Source organism: Athene cunicularia, assembly GCF_003259725.1.
Source record: "Athene cunicularia isolate RWA chromosome Z unlocalized genomic scaffold, athCun1 chrZ_part2, whole genome shotgun sequence".
Classification (NCBI taxonomy): domain Eukaryota; kingdom Metazoa; phylum Chordata; class Aves; order Strigiformes; family Strigidae; genus Athene; species Athene cunicularia.
Genome location: NW_020799143.1, coordinates 19,960,747 through 19,987,264, shown reverse-complemented (window position 1 = coordinate 19,987,264; position 26,518 = coordinate 19,960,747). Strand labels below are relative to the sequence as shown.

The following is a 26,518-nucleotide window of genomic DNA, read 5'->3' as shown; positions in this document are numbered from 1 at the left end:
AGTAGTGTTGCTATTGCAGTCACTTGCACTTGAATGAAATTTCAGGTCTGTCCTTGTCTCTGTTTTCTTAAAGAATAAGCACAGGCTAGTGATCTATTTTCAAGCCTAGAAAATTTCCACATCTATGATAAAGTTCTGTATCTGAAATGGCTTCACGAAGTCTGGAAATTTCTCAGCCTGACTGTGGCATTCAAGCAGGGAAAAACAAAAAGTGCTGCAAAGACTAATAGCTAAATTAATACAAAAACTATACTTATTTATGCTGGAGACAGAATTTAGAAATGATATTAAAAAATAAATGCACTGGGAAAAATACAGTTTACTTGGTGAGAGAATGCAGCAATGACCAATTACTCAGCAGTATGCACATAGGCTTGTCACAAGAGAGGGGAGAGGAATAATTTTTCCTTACCCCGAGAATAAGGAGAAAGATTCATAAAGGGAATATTTACCTAGTTTACAGTTCTGGCATCCATCTGAACATGGTATGCAGTCTTCAGAATCAGGATCTTCCACTTCACCTGTGTTTTGCAAATCACCAATTCTTGGTTAATTCTAGATAATGGAAGGCCAACATTTAGAAGCATTTATCAAGGTTCCTGGAAATAAACTTTATACAAATTCAAAAAGGAGAAAGATTCACAGCAATTTCTTTTCTGTTTTAATTCTTGTGTATCCCTACTCAATCTGAGGAAAACACTCCTATATTTCATCAACATGATATTAGAAAAAAATCAGAGATGGAGTTTAAGGACCTCAGGATCAGGTATGCTTGTATATTTCAAAACAGGAACCAGTACTCTTAAAAAGATTTCTGTAACATATTAAATAGAATATTCGTTAACTTCTACTGAGGAATGCTTACCTTCTCTACAACTGTGCTTCTGACATATGTTTTGGGTAAGGTAGTAGCCTCTAGAACATTTTTTGCAGTGGCTGGAGTTAAGGCACACCTCACAGTGGCCAGAGCAAGCCATGCAGGTATGCTCTGAATGGTAGTGACCTGGAGGACAGCTCTCTCTGCACTCCCCATGATACAGGAAACGTTCGATCCCTCTTCTATCTGTGTGGCAAAGAAATAGGAAAAAAAGACGTCAGCAACAGGGGACATTTGGGGATAAGAAGAAGCTTTGTGAGGCACCAGTACTGCAGCTGATGAAAAGTAATATTGTTTACTGACTGCTAGATTTGTACAGTTTTACACAGATGATCTAAAATGTATAAAATTTTCAGGACCTCAAACTTTCCATATTCCTGGAGATTTTTGACAAAGATGTCATGTTAGTGAATAATTACTCTTTACGTCCATAAATCTAATAAAATATGGATTGAGATATTTTCATTACTGAAGTTCCTTGCAGTGAACATACAAGTATGGGTACTCCATTGTACATGTGGATCTAGGAATTCCCATTAAGAAAGCAAAGCTTCCCACTTGGCCTTTGGAAACATCATTCTATGTCTGTAGTAGATTAAACTGTAATCCTCATCCTATTCACAGCTAGACTCTGGAATCATCTAGATTCAATCAGAAGAGCAAGCATGCATCTATTTGCTATCAAAGCAACAGCATTCTCTAGTGCATGGGGAACTGGGAGGTCCCCTGCCTAAAATCCTTCTGGACGAAATCTGTGAAAACACTTAACACGACCATGTGCCATGTGCTGCAATATGAGGAGTTTCCTAATGGGTTACAGTATGAATTATACCCATTATTGTGGTAAGAGTATTTGATTGCTTTAACCATAGAGCAAGAATTTGCTTACTATAATTTATTTTTGAAACTGCAGAGAAAGCAGAGAAAATAGGGAATAATTGCTGCACTGTAGCAGAAGTATTCAGACTTTGTTTCTTCTACATTTCATGTACAGATTTAAAAATAATCTTTTCCAGCCTCCTCAGGGTGTGACTTTTATCAGTGTCTTAATTTCTTGATACACAGAAATACAGAAATGTATACTCCTGTTCACCACAGGGAGACACTTGGGGAACAATTATATAAACCTCTCCCTCACACTGGACCTGAAGTAGCATTTGAAAACTTTGTCTAATCAGTCACATTTCCCAAAGCAAGAAAGTCAATCTCATCATCAGTATGATAAATTAAAGCCAGCCATTCTAGTGTTTTCTTGTGATCTAGACCCTTATTTACTAAATAAGCCTGGGCCATTACTGTCTAGGACTGAAATGGAAGTAGCAGCTGAGAGGAAAAAGGCTGTGAATCTACTGCAAGTTCTCAGAAAAAGCTCACCAAAAAGGCCTCTTTATTAAGTGAATTGAAAGTTAAATCTTAAATACTAATTTCCAAGGGAAGTCCAGGCTAGTTACACACACTTGTATGTAATAGCCTCAAGTTCTTCACCCATCAGGTGTAACAGAGGTGTGAAAGAATAATTTTTAAAATGGAACTTCAAAAGGAGAGGCTTTTTTTTTGAACCACAAATTTAACTATATTACCCTCTGTCTCAGGGTCTATCTGTGTTAGTGGTAAACTTCTCTTTGCAGGCCCCATTTGTCCAGCTGTAGGGACACAGCAGTCTGCAGTGAAACCCACCATGTTTGTTTCCTAGCCTTCCCCAGACAGGTGTTTTGGTTACATTTCAGTGTAACACACACTGTGTAAAGGCTGGGGGAGACATGTATGGAGCTTTCTTTTCCAGAGGCAGGCTATGTAGGGTGTCCTGGTTCAGCTAGGATGGGGTTAAGTTTCTCCAGCAGAGAGGAAGAAGGGATCTCCAGCTGGGTTATTCATACCACGCTGACATCAGGTCTGGGCGTGGAAGCGCAGGAAGCTTTTCCTTTGTGGCTTTGGTGATGGGGGGGCACACGGACGGCTGTCCGTAACCATTGCGGCATTTCTCTGTATATCTTTTGTCTTGTTTACTGTTATTACTGTTTATTGTTATTATTGCTATTGTTGTTGTTGTTCAGATTGTTTATTACACTGTTGTATTAATTTTTTCCTTATTTTAACCCAGTTTTTGTGCCCTACTCGGCCCGAGGGTGGGGGAGGGACAACAGCAACGTGGTCTCTGGTCCCGGCAGGGCTTAAACTATCACAGTAGGTTTTCTGTCCTTTTTTCCTGTGCTACAATTCCTGTTTCTGTTAACATAGCTCCTATTCAAAATATACCATGGCAAATGCATAAAGATTCAAGGACAATGCAGAGTTGTGTTTTCTTGCAATTTTAAAAAATAAATTAAATAATAATAAATTTCAACTCCCTTCAGGGTTAAAGCAAGACTATGATGCAGGTCAGTAGCAAAAGCACTGCTTGTTTATTGGCTTTAACAACTGGTCCTGAGAGAAGAGAGAATTGGGAAATTTGTGGCCAAGGAAGGGGAAAAAGCTGCAAGAAGAAATCTTTCTTACCTGTTCCACAAGTGGAGCATTTGTTAGGTTCACTTCCACTGCACTCCAGGCAGGTATGATGGCACAAATGACACTGTTCTTTGAATTCAAACTTTCCTCTGGGGCATTGCATAACACAGTAACCATCGTCAAAGACTCTTTTGAGGCAGAGAGAGACATAATTACAAATTTGGCAACTACTGTTCTTTAAATTTAAAGGAAAATAACAAGAAACCCAAGATATTATTTCTTCACTCTATTTACAAGAGTCTCTGCACTGCTCTTATTAAGACTATTTACTAAGTGGAAAATCAACCACATTTTGAACCTGGATCTTAGACTTCAGAGATTATTTTTTTCTCATTATTTTCTGAGAAAAATCATGTTTTAGTCCTGTACCTAGATATACATAGACATGTGGTCACTTATGTCTGTTAGAAGGAGAATAAGTCTTGGTCTTTCTCTGTGAAGGAATGATATATCTGTAGAAGTTTCCCATTAGTTTTATTTTATAGACTTCCTGTGAACAGTACTATGTCTTCAGTAAAATGACTTTGTACAGAAAGTCAAACATCTATCTGAAAATTTGCTCTTAAGAGCTGTATTTTTAGACTTGCATATATGCAGACACTGAGGAGTTTTGCTGCTGAATATTCTCCTTTTTCTGGGTAATGAAACATTTTCTACAGAATCCTTCCATGTGATGAAAATTTGTGGTCCAATTTTCATCACTACTTAATGTCTACTGGTTTTAATCTGTTTAGGGGAAAAGTAGAAAAAGATCAATACAGATAAGACTATTAAAAGAATTTAAAACAAATTGGTTAGAATTTGACAGTGTTTTCAATATTGAGAAAATAGGAGAAAGGTACTGTAATCTTCCACACTTAATGCTTTGACCAGTCTGGTATCTGAGGACTTGGGACTCGATTTCTAGAGAAACTGAGCACCATTCAGGATAGTAGTACAGATTCTGAGACTGTCAGCTCATCTGTACACCTAGGAACAGTAGGCTTTCCATGACATTAAGATAGTGCATGCTTCCTTGGAGCCAGCCAATGGCATGAAAGAATATCTGCAACATGCCTTCATAAATTTCAGTTCCCATGGCCATTGTCAGATTTATTCTGAAAGAAGAGGAGAAAAATATCTGCAAAGTTTAAAACCAATTTTGTCAAATAGTTTTTGAAACTATTTAACATTTACCATGATTGGAAAAATCAAGGTTTATGAAGTGTGAAGACGGGATAATAGGCTATCATGCAAACAGCCTTCCTGAAAGTAAACATAACAAAGAAAACTTAGGAATTAATTAAAAAGACTTGTGAGGCTGAAGGCAGGCTGCTCGAGGGAATCGGGGAGAAACTTGTATGGGTGTACGAAGTATTCAGCAAAGACGTATCTCTGCCCTGGAGTCTTACAGCAAGGTAGTCCTGTGCAGACTGTAGCTCATATAGCTATACCTGCATGTTGAAGAACCATTATTCAGCTCTTCATGGGAACTGCAGCCCCCTGCAGTTGGTTTCTGTGCGAATGGGACAATGTGACAGAAGTACTGGATATAGTTGGACTATGGTTATATGATATGCAAATATTACTGTGTTCTACTACATGTGCTGTCTGTAAGGATAGCCACCCTTACATGCAGCTCACACAGTCATAAAGTACATTTTTTCTTGCTTTTTGTTATGCTGCTCCTAATGTAAGGCACCAGCATGTCAGATCTTGTCACTAACCCTTGTAGCTCAAACAATAAACAGATGGATGAAGAATTATGTGAAATTAGTTTGACTGGACAAAAAAAACTACAATTCCAAAATTTTTTAAAACCAGGTAACGTTATTTAAAGAGTGAAACAAGAAGATGATCTGACAGTGATTTTATTATGAAATAAGGTGAAATCTACTGCAGAATTTTCACAAAGAACAGGGATTGTTCGGTGTTTTAATTTTCACATTATTTTCAGGAAACACCCCCACCCAAATAATTTCGTTGTATTCAAAGAGAAAAGGTGTTCCCCTATAGGAAAGCAGCACTGCTGAATTTTAGTCTGTATTATCTAACGGCCACTCATTACTATCTTCAATAGACATCATCTGAAGCTCTCAAGAGTGACAGGATTTAGGATTCTGTTTCAATTACAGAGATCTATTTCAAGTACATAATAAATAATGTCCCTTGGAAGGATTTACTTTTTTTGCCTCTAGGTGACATTTTTCTTTATTATTATTTCTTTTACTACTGACTGTCTTATTTCTAATAGCTTTCATAATGGGCAGAAGAAGCACAGAAAGCTTTTGGAAACTTTAGATATCAAAACTGAAATCTCAGAGGATTTGTTAGGAGGGAGACAGCAGCACCCTTCCAAAAGGTCACAGAGGCCTCATTACTGCAAAACACCTAGGAGTTTTTGCCTAATGGTGTTGTTCCGTATCTTCTTTGCTTTGCAGATATCTCTGTGTAAAGCTCAAAAAATAGATTGCAAGGAAACACAGACAATCTAATTTAAATGCAATTATGAATAGGAGAAATCTAACCTGAAGTCCACAATTCTGCCCAGGCTTCCTGTGCTGATGTAATTTCTGATGTAACACACCTTAATTTAATACTGTTTCCTCAGTTATGAATTTGGACTCCACTGGTCCTGGTGATTGACATAGTCATATCATAGATATTAGCAGGGTAAGTTGCAGGATTGCTTGGGACTTATTTTGCTATGCCTCACAGGGTTTGATTCTGATTTCATACCAGTGTAAATACTAGCTGGCTACAATGCAATCTAGTGCAACAGAAATTGAGATATCAGTGTGAGAATAAAGCTATTAGTAGGACATGGGTTTAAAACCAGTAGACTCCTGGATTAGGTGCAAGATGGCCTAAACATAAACCCCTGATCTGCAGTCTCTGGTGGAAAAGCTTCTTTCTGTTTTTGTTCACTCCTCATGGCAGGTTAGAAAAATCCGCCTAAGTTAGGGGATGATATTTAGGTGCTATGAGCATCTTTGAAATTAGCTGACTGCTAGCTTCAGTGTCCATATTCATGCCTTGTGTCAAGCTTCATAGCTGTGTACAACTACAGATGTCCTAGGCTCTTCTTATTAAATTTATCATTGTTGTGATTCTAGCAATTGAGTTTGAAAGGATGACAATGAAAGAAAGACTATTACACATATTAAAAGAATTTTTTTTTGTATCTGTGGAAGCCATCTGGCTAAACATTAACTGCCTGTGTAGTCAACAGTCTTGTTCACATAACACTTGTTTTCTCACTTGCCCTGGTTTCGTTTGCCCTAATCATTGCTCACTTCTTTTGTTGACACTACAAGCTAGTGCTAAAGACCCTACAGCTACTTCTCCAGATGACAATGCAGGGTTTTTGTGCTGTACAATTACCTTGTGAGTGGGCAGCTGATGCAATTGTCTGGCTCAGGTCCAATGCACTTCTGACAGGATGCTTCACACAACCGACATTCTTGGGAATCATCAAGATATTCCCCTGGTAGAAAAGAATTTGTTTATTTCAGATCAACACCTCACGTTACAAAAAGACATGCACCAAGCCAGGTTGGAAAGTATGAGTAAAAGGAATTAGATCTGTTTTGAATTACTGAAGTGAGCACATTTCCTTGTGGTATCAGGAAAAAAGTACTGGCTCCCTTGGTAAACCAGGATACTCAGAATTAGTAGTTCCTTGTCCTTATTTATTTATTTACTTATTTTTATTTTCCATCTGAATCTAACAGTGATTATTCTTGTTAGGGTTAAGGCTATTTCTTTTGCATCAGTGTAAGTAATAGGGCTCATCGAGATTCACCATGTAAAGTTACATCAAAACCAGTGCTATCTAGTAGTATTCTTACCTAATGTCCTTTGGTGCCGCTGCAACAGGCTCCTGATTTCAAGCTGCAGTGTAAAGAGTGTGGTGTCATGGGTGTGGGGTATGTTACATGAGAAGAAGTAAGCTTCTATTAGTAAGAGACATGTTTGTGCTTCCCAAACCTCTACCTTTTTGTCCTCCTCCCAAGCCACTGCTTGAACACTCCACACCTAAAAGACCTAGGCTCTCATTCAGGTGCAATAAAAATTTTGTGCCCAAGCAGCCATTTGGATTTGAAAGAAATAATTTTGTGTTATATGAATTGTTGCCTTAAAACTGAGATAAAGATATAAAAACTTTCAGATCATGAATACACTAGTACTACTGTGGCACTCAAGCACAAAGTTTGCCTCTTTATTTATTGATCTGAATATTATTTATCTGAATATTAATTAAAATATTGGTACAAACTGATAGGCTGTACACTTCATAACTCTCAGAGCAGATATTAATTTGGTAAGTGTCACGAATACTGTATCTGTGTGCAGCACTGTGTGGGGACTGTAAATTGGTTTATCAAGCAGTTTTATAAAGCTCAAGTTTGGGTCTTTTATGTCAGTTAGTTATAGGAAAGTTTATTCCAACTGAATCTATATATTGAGAGAATTGGCTGTTCCTTCATTCTTAAGTAATGGAAGAGGTTGGGCAGTGAGTCCTATATAATACATAAAACCTGCAGTTTCTATGGATACTTCAATATGGAGAAACTCTTTCCACTTGCATTGCTACTGGGAAATCCAGATTTGGCAAATGCAATGAACTTTAGGAGTCAAAATAAAAATGTGGAATGACTTGGTTTTGGCTCTCAGTTGCAACGAGTTCCTTACATTGTAGAGCAAATGTACTGTACAAACTATTGCTGTAAGTGTAAAAAGATGTAGGAAAGAAACTTTTTTCTAAAATACAGCAAATTACATTCTCTGTCCCTTGTGTTTTCAACTCCATATTAATCTGTATTAACAAATTTTATAGTAGCTGAAATCTCTGGTATGAGATCTTAGCTGGGGTACTTCTTATCATGCTTAAGGAGATGGGAACAGTAAAGTTATAAAGTCATACCAACTTGAATGTCCAGTCCATTGTGGGCAAAAAGGGAAGTACCCACCATGTCGGTAAAGACACAGTTTTCGTTTGATAAAGGTTTGTGTATCTTCCGAAGAAAGGAAAAAGACAAGCCAAAAGCCAGCGACAGAGGCACATAAAACATGAAAACATTACTCCTCAGAGTCTGGTCTTGGGTCACGGTTACCTGGGAAGATGTTCAGAACTGTGAGCAAAGGAATGGTCTCTTGATGAGATCAGGGAAAAAGAAATCTGTGTATACATACACATTCACACATTTTTATCGCTCTCATTATCCAAAGAGCATTTTGCGTGTGTATATATATATATATATATATGCACATTTATGTAATTATACACATGCCCATATAGGCCAAAACTTGAAATATGACATAAAACTTGACATAATTCCATGGAAGTGGTGTAGATTTCTGAACTGCAACACTGTATTGTTGTATGATAGATTAATACAATTAATCCTTTATGAAGGACTAATTATTAAAATGTTATAAATTGTACAGCTGTTTGACATAGAATTCAGCAGGATTCTGAATTTATGCAGATATTACTGAAATACAATGTATTGATTAATAACTGCCACAGTCTGGAGTATTTATGATTCTCACTTTCTAGAAAAAATGGCTGTGGCCTGCTGTCCAGTAGATCATCAGGACATTGACAGATTTGCTTAATGTAGGACTCTTAAGTCTTTCTGATACATATTCAAAGGGTATAACATGGAATCCCATGATCCCAAATGTTTTATGAGATTTTAAAATATGATTTGATACACATATATATATATACACACACATATATATTTGGACGATACACAACCATGAAAAAATGCAGTATCTGAAAAGTCTTCCTATTGCAGGTTTGGTGGCTCAGTGCTTTATACTACCAGCTTTACATCACTGGGAAATCTGTCAGGGCATTATTAAATTGCTTCTCTGATGTTGTTTTTGACATGTGTTAGAAAAACTTCTTGTTTCTCCAGTCCTTCACTTTATTTGCCTGCACTGCCTGTGTGTTTATCCACTGGACCTGAGCTGCTAATTCATACACCTCAGCTATCCCACTCAAATCCTTCCCACATGGTAGAAGTGCTTAGTTTTAAAAGGATTTTTTTTTTTTATTTCTTTCTTATGCCTTTCATTGGAAATGCTGTAATTCATTTCAGCTGTGCTGGAATGGTGCCAGGAAGACCAGTTTTCTGCTTATTTTATCCTCCGACTTGATGCACTTTAAAGCATACTATTATGAGAATGTGCACTAGAAAATAATTACATATTAGATCCTCTGAATTGCAAGTCAAATCTAGAACTCTAGATCTGCCACTAGATGTTAACAAAATATTTTTTTAGTGGATATTCAGAGTTAACACTGAAATACAACTTTAAAGGAGACTTTTAACTTTTAAAATATTCCATAAAGGAACTGTAACTGTTTTCTCGTGGGCAATATATTTCTTTACAAATCTTTCTAGATACATACTGGTTACTAAAGCTTTTTTTTTTTTTTCCCGTTCTTCTGTATCAAAATTCTTTATCTGTCCAATATACATAATGGGGGAATACTCTCAGCAGTGCGTCTCAGCTATGCCTTCAATCAGGCAATGCTTGTCAGTTACTTTGGATCATCCCATATTTAACTTTCATTTATTCCTCAATTCTGTTACCTTGTCACCTTGTTTAAAAAAAAAAAAAAAAAAGTTTCACCTTTTTTAAAAAAAGGAACAGAAAGTGTTATAGGAATAAGCCTATGTTAACAGACATAATGATTCATAATGGGAAGATTTTTTGTGTCCCTAGTTAGAAATAATTTTTTGTGTCCCTAGTTAGAAATGTTTAATTCCACATCTGGGCCACATCAGGTATGTCTTTAACTGCATACAAGAGCCCTATACTTTATGCTGAGTTCCTATCAGTTAATATGATGCATTTTAAAATGTGGTAAGAACCATTATCTCCTACTAAGGAGGCAGAAAAACTGAATTGCAGTAAGTTCATCACATTAGGGTGTAATAGCAAACTAGAACCTGTTTCTCCTGAGTCCCAGACTAGAGCACTACCATCGTCGCCAGATCTAGGTTGTTGCTATGTCTTTGTATAAGCAGTATTAAGTGTACAGCTCCTATCCTGTCACTATTTCTCTCCTGCTTTCCAAAAGCCGTGCCATTTATTGACAACACATGGTGTTTCAGAAGACCAGTTAGATGAGGGTGTGAATATCCTTGCAAGTTATGCCTGGAGACATACAGTTTTATGTGCTGGCAGTCATAAAGGAATCTTTCTCCTGCAGCCCTCCCATGAGACTTGGTCACTGCAAGTCACATGTTATTTCCCCACTTTTCTGAATCAAAACATCAGTTTATCTAATTTAAAAATGTTCATTGGTTATATTCTATAGCATGGCCCAGTGGCTTTTCTTTATAATCAATGAAAAAAGGACCTTATTTCTTCCCTTTTGCTTGTTTAGTTTCATAGGAAACTGAATATAGATTTTGTACTTGGGATTTTCTATGTAATCTTATGGATTAACAAAGGTTTCACAGAGCAGATAAACATTGATCAGAATTATTTTTCATCAACCAGTAGAGAGAACTGAGAGCCTTCCGTTTTAGGGAGCTCTCTGATATTTCCCTGTCTGGCCTTGATACATTTTATTTTGGCTGGATTGTGGGATCAGCACCTTGAGTTTTGCTGAAGAAGTATTTATCTATAAAGCTTAAGTCCATAAGGAACTTGGGGTAACCTGCGTATAACAAGTTGTTAAAATTCACCCTGAGGATTCCTCTTGAAGTTACCCCTCTGTTTAGTCCAAAGCCTTAATGTTCGATAGATTACAGTTCCCTGAAAGAAATCTTGTCTTCATCTTGAAAATGTTAGAACATGGATGGAGATTACAGCATTTCCTTTCCCCAAAAATCTTGGGCAGTCATACAAAATTTGAACCTGGTTTCCAATTATTTGTCTAGCTTCAGCTTTCAGTCTCCTGCTAGTTATTCTTCTCCACTCAGTCATTCTACACAACTACTAAATTTCTGTCTCCTTGTTCAGAAGTGCAGAAGCGACAAAGAAGTTATCCTTCATGGGCAGAGCTTTGGGGTGCTATGAATTGAGGTGATGCAAAGGATTCAGGATTGGCAGTCATCTTTTCAGAAGTGCTCTAGGCTGTGATGAACCAGAAGGCTGAAATTAGGATGTTGGTTCCTAGGTTAGTGAAACTCTCCCTTGTGCCAAGGGACAAAGCAGAACCTTGAAAACGACTGAATATCTTTTCCCTGAATAGTGCTGTGTGTAGCTGAGTGTGATATAATGATTTTAGGACGAAAAGCCCTTTTGTTGCAGGATTAGGTGAGATCACACAGAGCCTCAGGTTAGCTTTAATTATGACAGGCTGGTAAGAGTCAACTGCCTTTATTAACTACACTATCTTACACAGCCCTCTATTCTTTCCCTTTCAGAATAAAAATATTTACATTAGCCAAAGCTGCCTTTATTGCTGACACAAAAGGATTTTTTTTCCTCTTTATTCTGTGTGTTTCTTCCCTCATTTCTATGTAGTATTTATACAACGGTTGTTAGAAACCCATTGAAGAGCCAGAGCTCTCAGGGGTACTGAGTGGGCATAAATAGAGTCCTGAAAGACATTACCTAGCATTTTAAAAATCAGCTTTAAACATCCGTTTGTGTAATAATGTGGATGCCTGTAAGTAAAAGCTGGCTGAAATCAGGGTTTCTCCCTTGCCTGTGTAAGCATAAAGGTCAGTGACTGGCAAGGTTTTCTGCTGCTCACCTGGAGCCTGCAATTTGACACCCCCATGAGAAAGATGGAAGTGGAATGAACCAATCTTGATCTGTGTTGCTAATGCTTTGTTCTGTAGCCTTCTCACTTCTTGAAGGAGGAAATACTATGGCACTCTCAAAATTTTAGACTGACAATGGAAAAAAATCCATTTAGCCTCTTCATTTCTGGAGCTTCCCAGCTGAAAATTCCCCTGTCTGATCTTGTCAAGCTTTCTATTTTTTCTGAAGATCAGTAGCTGGGAATTTACTAAAGGGCAGTGGAACAGAGACATCTGAATCTCACTGAAATTATCTCATTGTGCTGATAGTACTGCTTTGGTACTCTAGGTTGTTTCCTGTGAAGTATGCAAAAGAAAGGTGGAAGCTGACTATATACATTGAGTAAAGCTGGTGTTATTTGCACCTGGTGTACATTGAGGATAGGATCTCTTAATGCCAGAGAAAAACACGTCATACTCCAGAGGCAACCATGGTAGCATGGTGTATCTCTCCTATGTTATACAGCAAGGAATATGTAGTTTGCATACACAGAGCCTTCCCTGTCCACAGGATTTCTGCAGTCTGACTTAGACATAAACCTGAAATCGGAAGATCTGGATGTCTCAGTGGTGGCATCCATCTTAAACAGAGACCCCTGTACAGAATGTTTGTACTGGAGATCTTCGACTTAATCAGGATGTGAACACAGATCTGCTGAGCTGAGGATAATTGCGCAGATTTCAGCTGGTAAACTGTATCCCTGACAAGATATAACAACATGGATTCATATTGCTAATTAAATGCAATTTCTGTTTAATTTGCAGAGATGAGTACATATTAAAGCCTGAAAGAAATCTGCTAAAAAGATAGAAGTTTATCTCCTTGGAAGTAAGGAGCAGACCAAATTATGTCTTTTAATGAGAGGTATAAAGGATTAAATTTTATTCCTATGTGTAACTCTTCAGCCAACACAAAAACCTTACGTTGGTGATCTCCCCTTGCTTAAAAATTTTCCCTAGTTCTTTATCTCCACTGTAACCATTTCAGGAATAGCCAAGGTAATTGCTTTTGATGATTACCCTGGAAAGCACAGTCCAGGATGCTCACTTTACCAATCACGTTAGATGCTGAGAGTGCAGAAACAGGTAAATGATACAGCCCTTCTAATACAGATATAGCTGAAGAGAGGCTTTGTGGAGTTTTTTGGGTGTGGAAACTCTTTGAACCCTCTTTTCAGCCTTGGAATTGAAAGAGTCCAGGAAGGCTGTGGTAGTGGCAGACCCAGCAAGAGCATCAAGTACACAACTTCCATTTGATATGGCCTTGTTCTTGGAGTAAGAAAGGAGACTACTTTATCCGAGAATGAATATTTGAGTAATTTCTGTCTATTGATCCAGTGGCATTGCACAGAACAGTAATTAGCATGGTCACAAGCACCATGGCTGACAGCAATATGATCAATGGAGACACACAATCAGGTGCCAGACTTTCCTTTCAACTCACATCTCCAAGAACATCTGCAGACACCAGGAAGAGGGCAGTGGGCAAACCAAGACAATTGTAAATGGAAAAGATATGCAATATTATCTAAATTGTGACTAAATTACACTAGTCACGCTCCAGTGAACGTTCAGTGCTATTATTGAGTTTGCATGATGGAGCCATTAATTCTCCTTGGGCAAATAAATATTCACTGATTGTCAGTGTTCTAGCTTCTCCCCCTCAGGATGATTGGAAAAGTGGGTACTTCATCAGCTCATTGTGTAACACCATAAAGCAAAGATGTCTACTGTGTTTTGTGATGGGACAATAGTTTTTTCTTTGAAAAGTGGTGTTGTTTTCCCAGAAGACCTTCAACAATTCCATCCCCAAACACTGAGAAAGATTGATAAATAAATGATTGTACAGGAGGCATTCTTCTAAGATGTGCCTTGCCCATCTTTGGCAGCAAAAGCATGAGCTGCTCAAAAAAAAGAGATGTAACAAAACCCAGCCTTTGGTGTGGCACTGACAGGCTGCATTTGTTACTTACTGGAACTATTTTATTTAAATGCTCAGAGCCTTCTCACCATAATATGTTTTCCTTTGACTACATTTCCCACACTATAAGTGAAAATTGGCTTCATTTTTATGCAATAAACATTGCTTTCTAATGTAGAAATAAAGTCCTTCCAGGGTCATTTCAATCACAGTGTAGCTATTAAAATATAATTTTGTGGTCATGTCTGCTATTGTTACACAGGAGGTGGATGTTACTGCAACCTCTCTGGCTCTGTCCTGAGGATTTCAGAACAGTTTCCCTAGTGAGATCCAATCTTACTGTGCTCTGAGACTTCACAGAAATGTCCCAGGACTTCAAGAGATCTTTGCTCATCAGTGCAGAACCAGTGGTGGAAATGCAGGTGTTGGTTGCACTTCCCTGCTTGGATGCAATCCTAGGGTTCAGAGCCTTTGTTTGCTCTCAAGTACACTGTGTTGCTACTCACAATTCTTTAGTCCTTACTAATGAGGAGGATTTAAGCCATAATACACTCTCATGACAGGTGATAGTAAATAATCAGATAATTAATTTAATCAAAAATTGAAATCTCCCAGTATAGTTTAAGTACAAGTAAATAAAAATTATGCCAAACAGAAATCAGTTTTCCCCTACTAAACAAAATGTTAATCAAAAATACATTTTCTACCTTTTTTCTATGTGTATTAAAACTGCGTATTCTGAACAAGCTCATGCACACAATTGTTGGTGTTAGTTTCTTTTTGATGAAAACTTGACCATGATTTTTCTTTGTATGCTGTAAAATTTTTTTAATGCTTACTTAAAATATTTTGCACAAACATCTAATGGCAGAACTTTTCTTGATTCATTCTGTACCACTGATGTGACAATGGAATATCCAATATAAATAAGACATGGTAATAGATCACAGACATGTTCTTGTTCTGTGACTTGCACTGCAGATCGAAAGCTTTGACTCATACAAGCAGTCACTTAAATGTCTTTACAGGAATCTTGAATTTATTCTTACAGTCATTCAGTTCATTAAATAATTTCATTAAAAAGTAGCAGATAGTTACTTAAAGTGGCCACTCAGACAGATAATGCTCACTCTAGTTGTGATGTGGCTATTAAGAGGATTAACTTGGTCATCACCATTTGAAAGTTGTATTTAGTGACAGATAAAATTGTCAGGTCTAGTATCTCTCTCTATAGGTTTACTCATCTTCATTGGCAACTATCACACTCCTTATTAACTGATAATGTGGAACAAGCAGCAGCTTTGCTGTTACACAATATATTCAGTAGTAGAGGTTGCTCAGAATTTCAGAGGACATTGGAAAGTTGCAATCCCAATAGAGATTGGGGTAGTCTGTAAGGTGCCATAGGGAAATCTTTATTAGAAAAGAGTGTTCTCCACATAGGGTGAGTTTGCAAAGCCTCCCAAGGAAAGAGGCAGGATGTGCCAGTGGAGATTGATGTGTGGGTAGGCAGAGTCTAAGCCAAGAGCCTCAGGAGCTATTGGTCAGAAGCATAGTTTCCACCAGCATACCTTGGCAGGTATCTGCTTTGTTGATCTGACAACACTGGTGTGTGGCTGAAGTGAAGAGCTGCAGATAGAAAGGGAGGAAGGCTGTAATCCCATTGCAGAAAGGGAAACATTTCTAACATAAAATGGTGCCTTCACACAACAGGCCTCTGCAGGATGTTCTGCAGGTCTGGGACATGCTAAACTTTTTTTTCTGGTTAAAAATAGTGTTAGCACATGTATGAGGTTGGTTTTTTTTTTTGACCAAAGCTCTCATTGTTTTTGAGATTTTTAATAAAGAACAGGTCTAGTTGGGTGTCCAGTTTGCATTTAAATCAGGGAATGTGTAAGTATTCTAAACAGACATGAACAGGCAAAGACTTTACTATGGAAGTGACATGTCTTAACTAGAAGTGCATTTTTAATCTGTCATTGCTTTTTGATTTGTGATATAAATAAGGCAGAAATCAATGAACAGATTTGGACTGGTACCATCCACAGTTCTTTCAGACATGGAGAAATATATAATTTTGTTCATGCTTAGCAGCTTCTTTTTTTCCTAAACCAGTCCATATCTGTTCTGTATGCCAACAGCAGTGTTAGATACGGAACACTCCAGAATACTCACCATTGAATCAGAGATGAGGAATGATCACCTAAGAAAGCTCTATAGCTGGGAACAAACCAGCTTCCTTCAATCGCAATCCTGTTGCTGCAGTGATCCTCTTGTTCAAGGACTAACTATAGTGCTGCTTAAGAATTCTGCTTGCATCTGGCCACTGCTATTAAGGCATCACAAATAAAAAAATGATCAAAGACTCTGAGCTGACACCAGAAAGTACTGGTTTTCAGCCTAAAAATCAGTCCTATGCTTACTTGTCTGTTAGAGTTCACACTCAACATTTACAGATATGCCCTCTAGAGCAGACTTCTTTGGCCAGAGTTCTAACAAGTTTATTATCACTCTTTGTATGTTTCCTACCCAAAGAAGATGAAATCTTGACAATAAAAGACACCATGATTGATTGGATTTCTCAGTCCAATGGAATGGGAGCTGAAAGAAGCAGCTCTTCACATGATATTGGTGTAAGGGTTAGGCCAACCTTTTTTCCAGGTGTGGTCTTACCAAACTGCTAGGAATGTGCCATCCCACATACACTTCCTCCCAGGATTCTCAGGGAAACTGTGATAATGATGACCTAACTCCTTGTTTTGAAACCAAGTTGGTGACAGTGAAGTGTTTAAGACTGAATAGATTTTTTTCAGGAAGTTATTTACATGGCCTCAGTGAACGTGCTTAAAATGTCACCTGCATATATGACTTCCTGGATAAGTTCCCATTTTGGTCTCCATCCAGGTTGTAGGACTAAGTGGGAAATGAACAAGAGCATCAGCTAATGCTGATGGAGGATCTCACTCTGCAAGGGTCACAGATGAATCTACATGGAGCCATTTTGTTTCTCTGGAAAGGACAGACAGCCTGCTATTCTCAAGTGGAAGAATGGGCTTGTGATCTGAGGTGCACTGGCTGTGAGTATTGGCACATGAACAGACATCAATATCTCACCGTGCAAGTCACCACGTATGACTGCAAAGATGAAACCTTCCTCCTAAACTGTCTGAGCCAATAGGCAGTTATGCATTTCACTTTTTAATCCTAAACATGCAAGAGATTAGACTCATCACAAACTCTATACAGGTCAGAGGAAGCCAACACTGTTATTCACTAGGGTTCAGACATGGCTGTACTGCTACTAAACAAATGGTGTCCTCCATGGAAGTCAGACATTGCTGCAATCACAAATTCCATCACTTAAAAAAAAATCTGCAATAAAATTAAACACCCTTACCCTTCCAATTTGTTTCAGTGAGTTGTGTGTGGTATCTAAGTGTTCTATACCATAAAGCTACTGGTGCCCCTCAACAAAGATTTTTTTACATATATATTATCAACATGTTTTTCCAGACCAAAAGAACAGGAATTTAGGTTAATTTAATAGAAAAAATAAAGAATGGAATAACATTGATTTTGGCCAATATCAATTACAACAGAACTACCCTGTTTTACAAATAACAACTGAACATTTTACACATGTACAGTATTTTTTCAGTAAAAATGAATTTGGATATAACAATGTGTCAGTTTTTTAAAGAAAACAAAGATATTAATTTCTTCTCTATAATAGTGTTAGAGACATTTGTAAGTATCCAAACAAATTCTTTACAATCCATTACATAATTAAATCTCAATTATGAATATATATTTATAGATATAATATATATAATATTAACTTAAACTTTGAAAGCATTATGTTCTAGTTAAACATGTTATACTGAGAAATGAGGCAGTTACAGACTGGTAGTTAAACTAGCACAAACTGAATTCTTTTAAATTTAATGTTTATCAGGAAACTTGTAATGGGCACCAAAGGAGCTTGACAAGGTCCCCTGTCATACTGAACCAGGTTGCAATAGTTTACCTGCTCTCTGCTAAAGGTGCCACATTACCTCTATAAGTTTGTATCTGTTAGTCTGTCAAATTTCCACAATACTTTTTGATCCTCTTTATTTTCTAACATATACATGCTTAAACACCTGCAATCCATTTTCTATTTGTGTGCCCCCAAAAGATAACCGAGAAAAACATTTTGTACATTTTATTATCCCCTGAAAACAGTACCTTTGAGGTTCAATTTTCTGTTTTCTGCTAAATGACTGTCTTTTGAACAGTATGCTAAGTGAAGCTGATGAAGATACATTAAAAAGGAATTAGTGCTGGCAGCCATGTGCCTGGGTAAAGACAGAAAGGCGGTGGCCGCTTCTCTCGCCACCCAGGATGGTTTTACAGTGAGGTAACTCCATTGCCCTCAGCAGGACTATCCCTACTGAAATTCCTATTGTGAGCAGTTAAAAGCAGATTCAGGCCCATCATGACACGATTGTTACACCAAAAGAACCATTGATTTATTGCCCTATATGTAATTATTCCTGGAGATGTATTCAGCACAATTACAAATCCAGTCCTGTAAACACATGCTGTCGCATAGAGTCACACTGGCATTTACATATGAGCACTATGAAATAACTCCACATATCTGTATGATAATATCCCCTTTTTTGTGAACGTTACAAAACAACAATAATTTATGAATGCTTCTTACATGTTAGCAATGTTTTTTTCTGACTTCTGAGCGTACGCATTACTCTTGCTTACGCAAACCAAGAGAAGTATCTTTTGAATTTGTTCACTACAGGAACAATTTTTTTTTTAAAGTTTATTTGAAATAGCTTTGACAATTTAAAAAAATAAAATAAAAATCCTAGCATATCTGTTAATAAGCTAGCTGTCTAAAAATGAAATCTATATGACCAAAACCACATTTTGGGCAAACATATATACATACTGCATGTGATACAAAAAACAGCACACAGCAGAGGAAGTAAGAAAGAAATGTGTGCAGAAATGTTCACTTTTTTTTTTTTTTTTTTTTTTTTTTTTTTTTTTTTTTTAAATACTGTTACAAAAGGGGCAGAACTTAGTCCTGCAGCTAATGTTGTTTCTGATCCCCTCAGGAACTCAAGTTCCCCCTGTCAATACACATAGCACAAAAAAGACTAATGCAAACATTTTTGTATTGTTTAGTTTTAATCCATGTAAACTTTTGTTGTATTCTTGAAGCACTCTTTAAACATCTTGAAGGGGAAAGAAGTAGGAAAAAAAGGGAAGAAAAAGGACCTTCAAAAAACAGGAATAATCCTAAGGTTGACAGGAAATCAAATCATGAGTTAAACGTTAATTTTGGCATCAAATGCTTTGGTCACACAATACTGACTCTCTGATCCTGGATGCTTAGCTCTAGACACCCAGTTATGAAAGGTAGGCGTGTTGTAGTTTTTCCATTTAAGTTCCAACAAACAGTTCACCATCTCCCCAGACAAAGAGGGGGGAGAGAAAGAGAGGTGGTTTGCTTTATTATTTTTCCTCTTTTTTTTTTTTTTTTCCTTTTTCAATAATATGGATTAATCTATAAGTCTACAGGAGCGGGAGGATGCTGGGAGGTGTCAGTTCACCCCTTGTGCGTACATGTTCTGCAACACAATTGCTGAAGCACTTTCCGCTGGCAGAGATTGTTCTTTTTCACCAGCATACAGAATCCTCCCTCGGCCCAGGACTCTTCCGTGGCTTCCAGAGTGCAGCAGCAAGAGAAGGAGGGGAGGTTGAAGGTTTGGAGAGCATGGCGTGTACAATGGAGGAAGATTTAATTGGTCAGACAGGCAGATTTGGTTGAAGAGACCATTCAGGAGCAGGTAGCAAGTAGGAAATTTGGTCCATCAAAAGGAATTTCAGTCAACAGCATTTTTTTTTTTTTTCAGGAAGAGATATTGTGTGGTCCGACAGGGAATGATTGTATCCATTTGTGAAAAGGAAAAAAAAGATTAGAAAGAGAATAATTAGAAAACAGTGATATTTACAGCAAAGGAATTTGTTCTCAATTTTTATGAATCAAAAGAATAAACCAGTCAAACCACAGAAAAAGAATAAAACATTCTCAACAGAAATGCAAATCCTATAGAGTGAGTTAGACTAGTAACAAGTGGTTGTCAGGCAATGAAATGAGACCTTTTATGTTTTATAGATTAACAGTAAAAAACCCAGCCTCCTGGACTTTCCTTGCCTGCCCTAGACTGTTGAGAACTTGTGCTGTGTGGTGGTATCCAGTATGGTGCATTGCAATTGCCTGAAGGCACACACACTGATGTGTTGGCCTTTCATGGCAGCCACACTTGGAAGAATGGGGGAGACAGTACTGAGATGCGGTGTCCCCAGTCTGGGGCAACTACATGTGTATCTAATTGAAGTTGCCTATGTACAAACTAAGACATATTTATCCAACCATACTGAAGACCAAACTGGTATGTCAAATGCTTGCATTGCACAAATTCATACTGAGACTGTGGTTACTCATAACTCTTAGCGTTACACTTCCTCTTAATTTGTCCTCCTATATCTGACCTTCTCTGGACTTTCTCTAGATTATAACACGTCTAATGCCGTCATGTGAAAAGGTCTCATAATTGGTTTGCCAGCATCTGTAATATAACTTTATGATGGACAGGATGCTTTTAAAAGTTTGAAGGCCTGAATTCCATCTGGAGCTGTAAAGGTCCACAGAAAAAAGACTCAACTCTGCATCCTTTCTTTTTTTTTTTTTTTTTTTTTTTTTGTCTAACTAGTAGTTTTTACTAGATCCAGCAGAAATGAACTGGACCCAAACGTCATTGTTAGATTTCTGTACATCCAGTGTCAGGTATTTTCCACACGGCTTAACACTGGGCTTTGTTCTGGTATGATTTTCCCCTTAGACTGCACTTGTTGGGCTGTATCTGCAAATAATTAATATAGTAGCATTTTTAGGGAAGCACGATGTTATCTGAGTGTCTCTGTGATTGTGACATTTGAAAGGAATCAATATTTGTGAATAATTAAGCCAATCATATGCATTTAGAATGCCACAGAGGAGTTGTTGGAAGTTTGAATCTGCACTACAAGTTGGTGATCTCTATTTCAGAATTGTTTTGTTCCCATTAACCTTTCACATAATTCAAGCAATACTATAGGCACTTAAAATCCTTTCCACTTACCAGCATTTTCACAGTTTAAAGTGGCAAAATAGATAAATGTGATTCTATTGACAGTACACCAGGATCTTCATATAAAAATCATTTGAAAGCAGTGTCTTTTGAAAAACAGATAAGGAAGGAAAAGTAGGTTGTTGGCAGGGAGGAAAGCTATTTTAGGAAGATTCAGGTAAAGTGGTTGTGACTAATCTCATTAATACACACAAATGTAGTTTTCTCCTTTTCATAAATCTGAAAAAATTAAGAAGTAATGTAGACCTCAAATCAAGACTGTAACAAAAGAAAAAAAACAGACTTAAACCCAACCCAGTACATGTGAAACAAGAAGCTGGCAGTGGTAAAATGGATCTTCTCAGAGAATTGCACTCACCATCCTTGCAGACTGTTCCTACTACGCAGACACCAGTGTCTAGGTTATAGCCACTTGGACAGCTCGTACAATTTCTGTCTCCTTGGCCACTACAATCCAAACAGCTGGCATCACATCTGAAAGGCAATGGCAGGAGTTGGTCTTATGGCCTCACCAAATACAAGAGTTCCTAGGATACCTCTTTTGTGTTGATTTGTTTGCTGTTTCTAGAGGTATTAGCCGCTCTAATAGTAATTAAAAAGAATTAACTTCCCCTGCAACCCAGTCCTGCTTCTTTACTCTAATGACTTTCTATTCACAATTTTAAATAAATAGTTGCATTATACTAGTATTTTGGAACTACATGGAAATAATCAACAAAAGTGTTAAGCTGATTGTGCAAACATGCAGCAGCGAGGCACAATCTAAAGCCACAGGATGGAAGACTGACTTGCTGCCCAGTCCTTTCAGCAACCTCCTGCCTCCATCATACTTTGATTGTGTACTGATTATTTTTTTTGAGTGGAAAACTGTTACACATGGCGATTCCCTTCCTGTCCTGAACTCAAAGTGAATCTGTAATAAATTATTCCACAGGGCAAAAAATGGTATTTAACGAAGAATGGAATAGAAAACAACGTCCTTTCCTTGCACAACACAGCCTTGTTCAAGATTTACCCACCCATTTGCACACTGAGACAGGTGAGCTATTCTGGACAGCAGTCTGACAATATACTTGTGCTATGTTTGTGACTAAGCAGCTGAAGAACTGAAATGGTCCTTATGAATAGTAATTAACTTGCAATTAAAAACCCCCTAGCTTGACTATTTTCCTTTCTTACTGAGAAATGCAGATCCTCTGCCAGATTTGTAAAATTTACATTTCTGTGCATATCCACTTAGATTCTCACTACAGGCTCTTTTAAAGTGAAGGACACAGATGTATGTACAAGAAAAAACACTTTTAGAAGACTTGCATGAATATAACAGACTAAAATTTTAAAAATCCACTTTTCCTTCATTTGCTTAGTATGCAATATATTTTTTCTATTTTTTGGAGTCAGCAGTGTTTGATGTTTTCATAAGTATTATCTTTTTCCTGTAATAGCTAATATATTGCCAAACATCAGACACATATATTAGCCACTGTAAGGGACTGTGTCAGCTGTTTTGTCTCGGCATTGCTGTTGTGCCATTACCATCTCCTGAGCTGCGGGGTGGTGTAGAGACTGCCAGACTGCTTCAACTGCCTGTTTCAGCACTGCACCACTTCCTAAACTAGGCCTCAACACCCTGTTGCCCTGATGAAGTATGCCCTGAAGAGGACAAAAATATCCCCAAAAAACACACAGTGTCTGACTGAAGTTGGAAGATCTACCTGTTTCGTAACATCTACCTGCGCGTGCATGCAGGGCCAAGCGAAGAAGTCGGGATGAGGAGGACATGCAGAGGCTCAAGGAATTGCTGGCCAACTGTTCCCCCTGCCATCACGCCCCCACCCCGTACGACTATTATCAGTTGTTACAGGAAATAAAGTTCACAAGGTTGTATGGCATCTGACCTCGTTTGTGTCTTAATCTTGCTCTTGGGATCGTTTAAGAACACTACCCAATATTGGATCGGGACAGCCACTGATCATACCTTCTGCAGCTTTTGTATCCACTTTCAGTAGAGTGATCAAGGTAATATCCACTACTGCAGGACTGCACACATCTTCCATCTTCCATAAAATAACCCTGTGTGCAGTTTATACAGGCATCTACTCCAGCACCTTAAACCAGAGAGAAAATATACTGTATTACTGGCTAGTTCCTCTTATTGCCCAAGAGACACCACCTCTAACTGCAGCAAAATCTTACCATTTTAGAGACCACGTTTTACCTTCCTGACCTTCTTTCAAACAGTAGCATCAAGCAATAAAGGTACATGGTTAGAATAAACAACATTATGTAACTTTAGCATATCTTTTTCTAAAGAAATGGCTGTTGGTAGTTCTGAAGCTTGCACAAAATTTATCAGTCATTTTTCCATCCCAGAAAGAAAAGAGAGGGCATTATGGAGATCAGAATGAGCTCTACTAATAAGGGAAAAAAAAAAAAAAAGGAAAGAAAAAAAAATTGTATGCACACACTTTCAATTACAAAACTTAGATTTTCATGTTAGCTGAAAGAAGTCTGATGTATTTAAAATATATCAAAGAACTATCAAGTTAATTAAGTTTTTACATGTAAACAATCATGTTATACTGCAACTGTGAAATTAGAGCTGAAAACATCAAGGAAAGGAAATCATGCATATATGTCAGCGGGGTACCTGCACATGTTGCACAGGAATGGTGACATGGTTCACATTCTCTACCATTATGGTATTTTCCTTCTTCACAGCGGATAGCACATCTAGTGCCATGCAAACTATTGTAAAAAGGAAAAAAGCACAGTGTTTGGGCAGATAACAGCAACAGAGGACAACATGGTCATGCACAAACCAGTAGTTCTCTTTCAATAAAAGAACAACACATATATTAGGATTCATCACCTTTCTTCATTGGTCATATTTTATAAATTTAGAAACAGCAATCACTTCATGTTGGAATGGAATGCAGTTTTGCCTGTGGTGAAATACAGAAGCTGTTTACCAACCCATTGTAAATACTACCAAGCAATAGGAGACAGAAAATAAAAAGAGCAATGCCAAGAGTACTAAAAATTCAGGCATGTAAAATGCAATTACCTGCAAGGAATCTGGCACAGGGTCAGCACCACTGTATTAAAAAAATGCTAAGGGATTTGTTAACAAGATCTCATTCTTCTCTTGAAAGACCAGCAGCATCTCCTGATACTATGCTACATCACAGGTACAGAATAGCTTCACACTGAAGGAAAACAACCACCTCTTTCTGCAACAGCAGTTGTCTTTGAGACCTTCTAACTGAATGCCAGTTCTGAATGGCTGGGGAGATTACAGTTGGAGGTATTCTGCCCGCAGGCACTTGAGAGAGAGCATAAAAGAGCGAGTAACAGAGGAAAAAGAAACAGCATAGAGTTATGCGACCATGTTTCCTTTTAAGTAGCTGTTCATGCTTTCATGGTATAAGGTGCCTACAGCAGTTTTGGGGTTTGTTTGTTTGTTTGTTTATTTTAAGCTAGGACTTCTCTGCCACGTTTGCCATCTTCTGTGGAACCTCAGCTTCCATCTAATTTAACTTTCTCTAAAAATGCTCTTCAGATCTGGGGATTACCACCCTGAGTGAGTGCTAATCCTGTTTTACAGACTGGATCCAGCAAAGGTATGTGCTCAGCACCACTGGAAATTATCAAGAGCGTATATGGTACCAGTTTATAAAAACTAGATTAACATTCAACAAACCTAACAACCCCTGCTTTTTTATTATTTTTCCTCAGTTGCACACCTCAAAGTGGTTTACAAGGCAAGTAGCATTATCATGTTTTGCAGATGGGAAAACTAATAATTTTCCCAAGCTTATTTAATAACCCAGTTACAGCACCAGAACAGGAATCCAGGTGTTCCAAGTCCCATCCAGGGCCCTGCCCAGAGATAACGTTGCCAAAAAAAATGCAGCAAGTTTTGAACAATTGGGACATATGAAATGCATGTCTTGCAAGGCTCCATTTAACTGTAACACCCACAAAGATGATGTTTTGTCAAAATGTTAACAAAATTCAATCTAATTTTGCTAATACTGCCCAAGAAAAAGTCGGTTGGTTTGTTTGTTTGGTTTTAATATTTCAATTTATTTTTCTCTTCTCACACTGAATGGATTTAACTGCTTTCTTCAGTGGTGCAATAAGCTGCTGTTTGTGATAATGGACAGGGACACTCTGTTCCTGAGAAACGAAGAAAATGGGGGCATAACTTTACTATAGCAACTGTGTTCTATAAGGCCCCCAAACTATGTAATCTTTGGTCTCCTGACATATTTGCCCATTGTAGGAATTTCTAAACTGCTAATTTACTAATTTGACTAGGCAGTTACACAGAAGGTCATGCTGTGTCTGTTAACATCGTTCAAAATCTTAACCTAGACTTCAAATTTAATAACATTTTAGAAGGGAGGCATATACTTGTATTTCACAGAGTGTAAATAGCCCAATATTCTGATCTTATCCCATGTTTTCCTTCCCATTAGATCACACTTCCTTCTCGAAGAGTCACTTTAAAAAAAACAGAGATATTTGTAATAAAAATTGTGCAGGCACTTGGAAATCTACATGCAACATAAATATACAGAAACGAGAATTCCTTTACAAAATGTAAAGGAATGCAGTATTGATGCCCTAGAAGCAGACAACATTCACCTTATACTAAGAGAGGAAAATCCATTTTGATGGAAGGCAAAATCTCACTCTTAAAACATTTGCAGAAGAACCTCTACAGATACTGAAGAGTAACTCCATGTTTTTCATGGCATAAAGCCAGCATACATTCCATCATATATTTTATAAGATTTTTGACCTTTGCTGCTTGGATCAAAAGGTCATAAAGGAGCTTGAAACTTGTAGTGCTGCTTTGTGCTTTTACCTATCAGTTTCAAGAATGATTAAGTCCCCCTATGAAGAAAAAATATCCACTGCTATTTAAAATATGTGCACACTATAATGTAATAGAATTGAGCCCGAGGTACTTGAGATAAGTGAATGACTGGATGTGTGAAGAAATACAATAAAGATAAGAAAACAGTTCCTAAGTATCACAGGAATGAATCAGAAAGATTAATACAATTCATCAGCTCTACCTCTAAAATAATCCTTGACTGACACACTGTAGGTCAAAAAAGTGAAGAAGCCACCTTTCCACATGACTCTTGCTTTTATTTTACCTGAAATGAAAAGTCTTCTAAAAATCTGTTGTTAGACAAACTGGCACATAGTAGCACAGGAAAATACTATATTACAAACTAAA

At 37.6% G+C, this 26,518-nt stretch overlaps 1 protein-coding gene across 3 annotated transcripts in view; it reads right to left on the bottom strand.

The window, feature by feature from the left end:
* The window catches only part of PCSK5 (proprotein convertase subtilisin/kexin type 5), a 245,810-nt gene that overhangs the window by 39,957 nt on the left and 179,335 nt on the right, over positions 1 to 26,518 (bottom strand). For 2 of the 3 annotated variants that reach the window (XM_026866351.1, XM_026866352.1), the window contains 7 exons: positions 23,912 to 24,009; positions 23,240 to 23,369; positions 21,620 to 21,735; positions 6,746 to 6,848; positions 3,374 to 3,510; positions 866 to 1,063; positions 453 to 521 (listed from right to left, as the gene is read on the bottom strand). In XM_026866351.1, the coding sequence (XP_026722152.1) occupies positions 453 to 521; positions 866 to 1,063; positions 3,374 to 3,510; positions 6,746 to 6,848; positions 21,620 to 21,735; positions 23,240 to 23,369; positions 23,912 to 24,009 (851 nt within the window). Of the gene's footprint in view, positions 1 to 452; positions 522 to 865; positions 1,064 to 3,373; positions 3,511 to 6,745; positions 6,849 to 19,604; positions 19,793 to 21,619; positions 21,736 to 23,239; positions 23,370 to 23,911; positions 24,010 to 26,518 lie in introns of those variants that run through there. The other variant, XM_026866353.1, reaches the window with a different exon arrangement.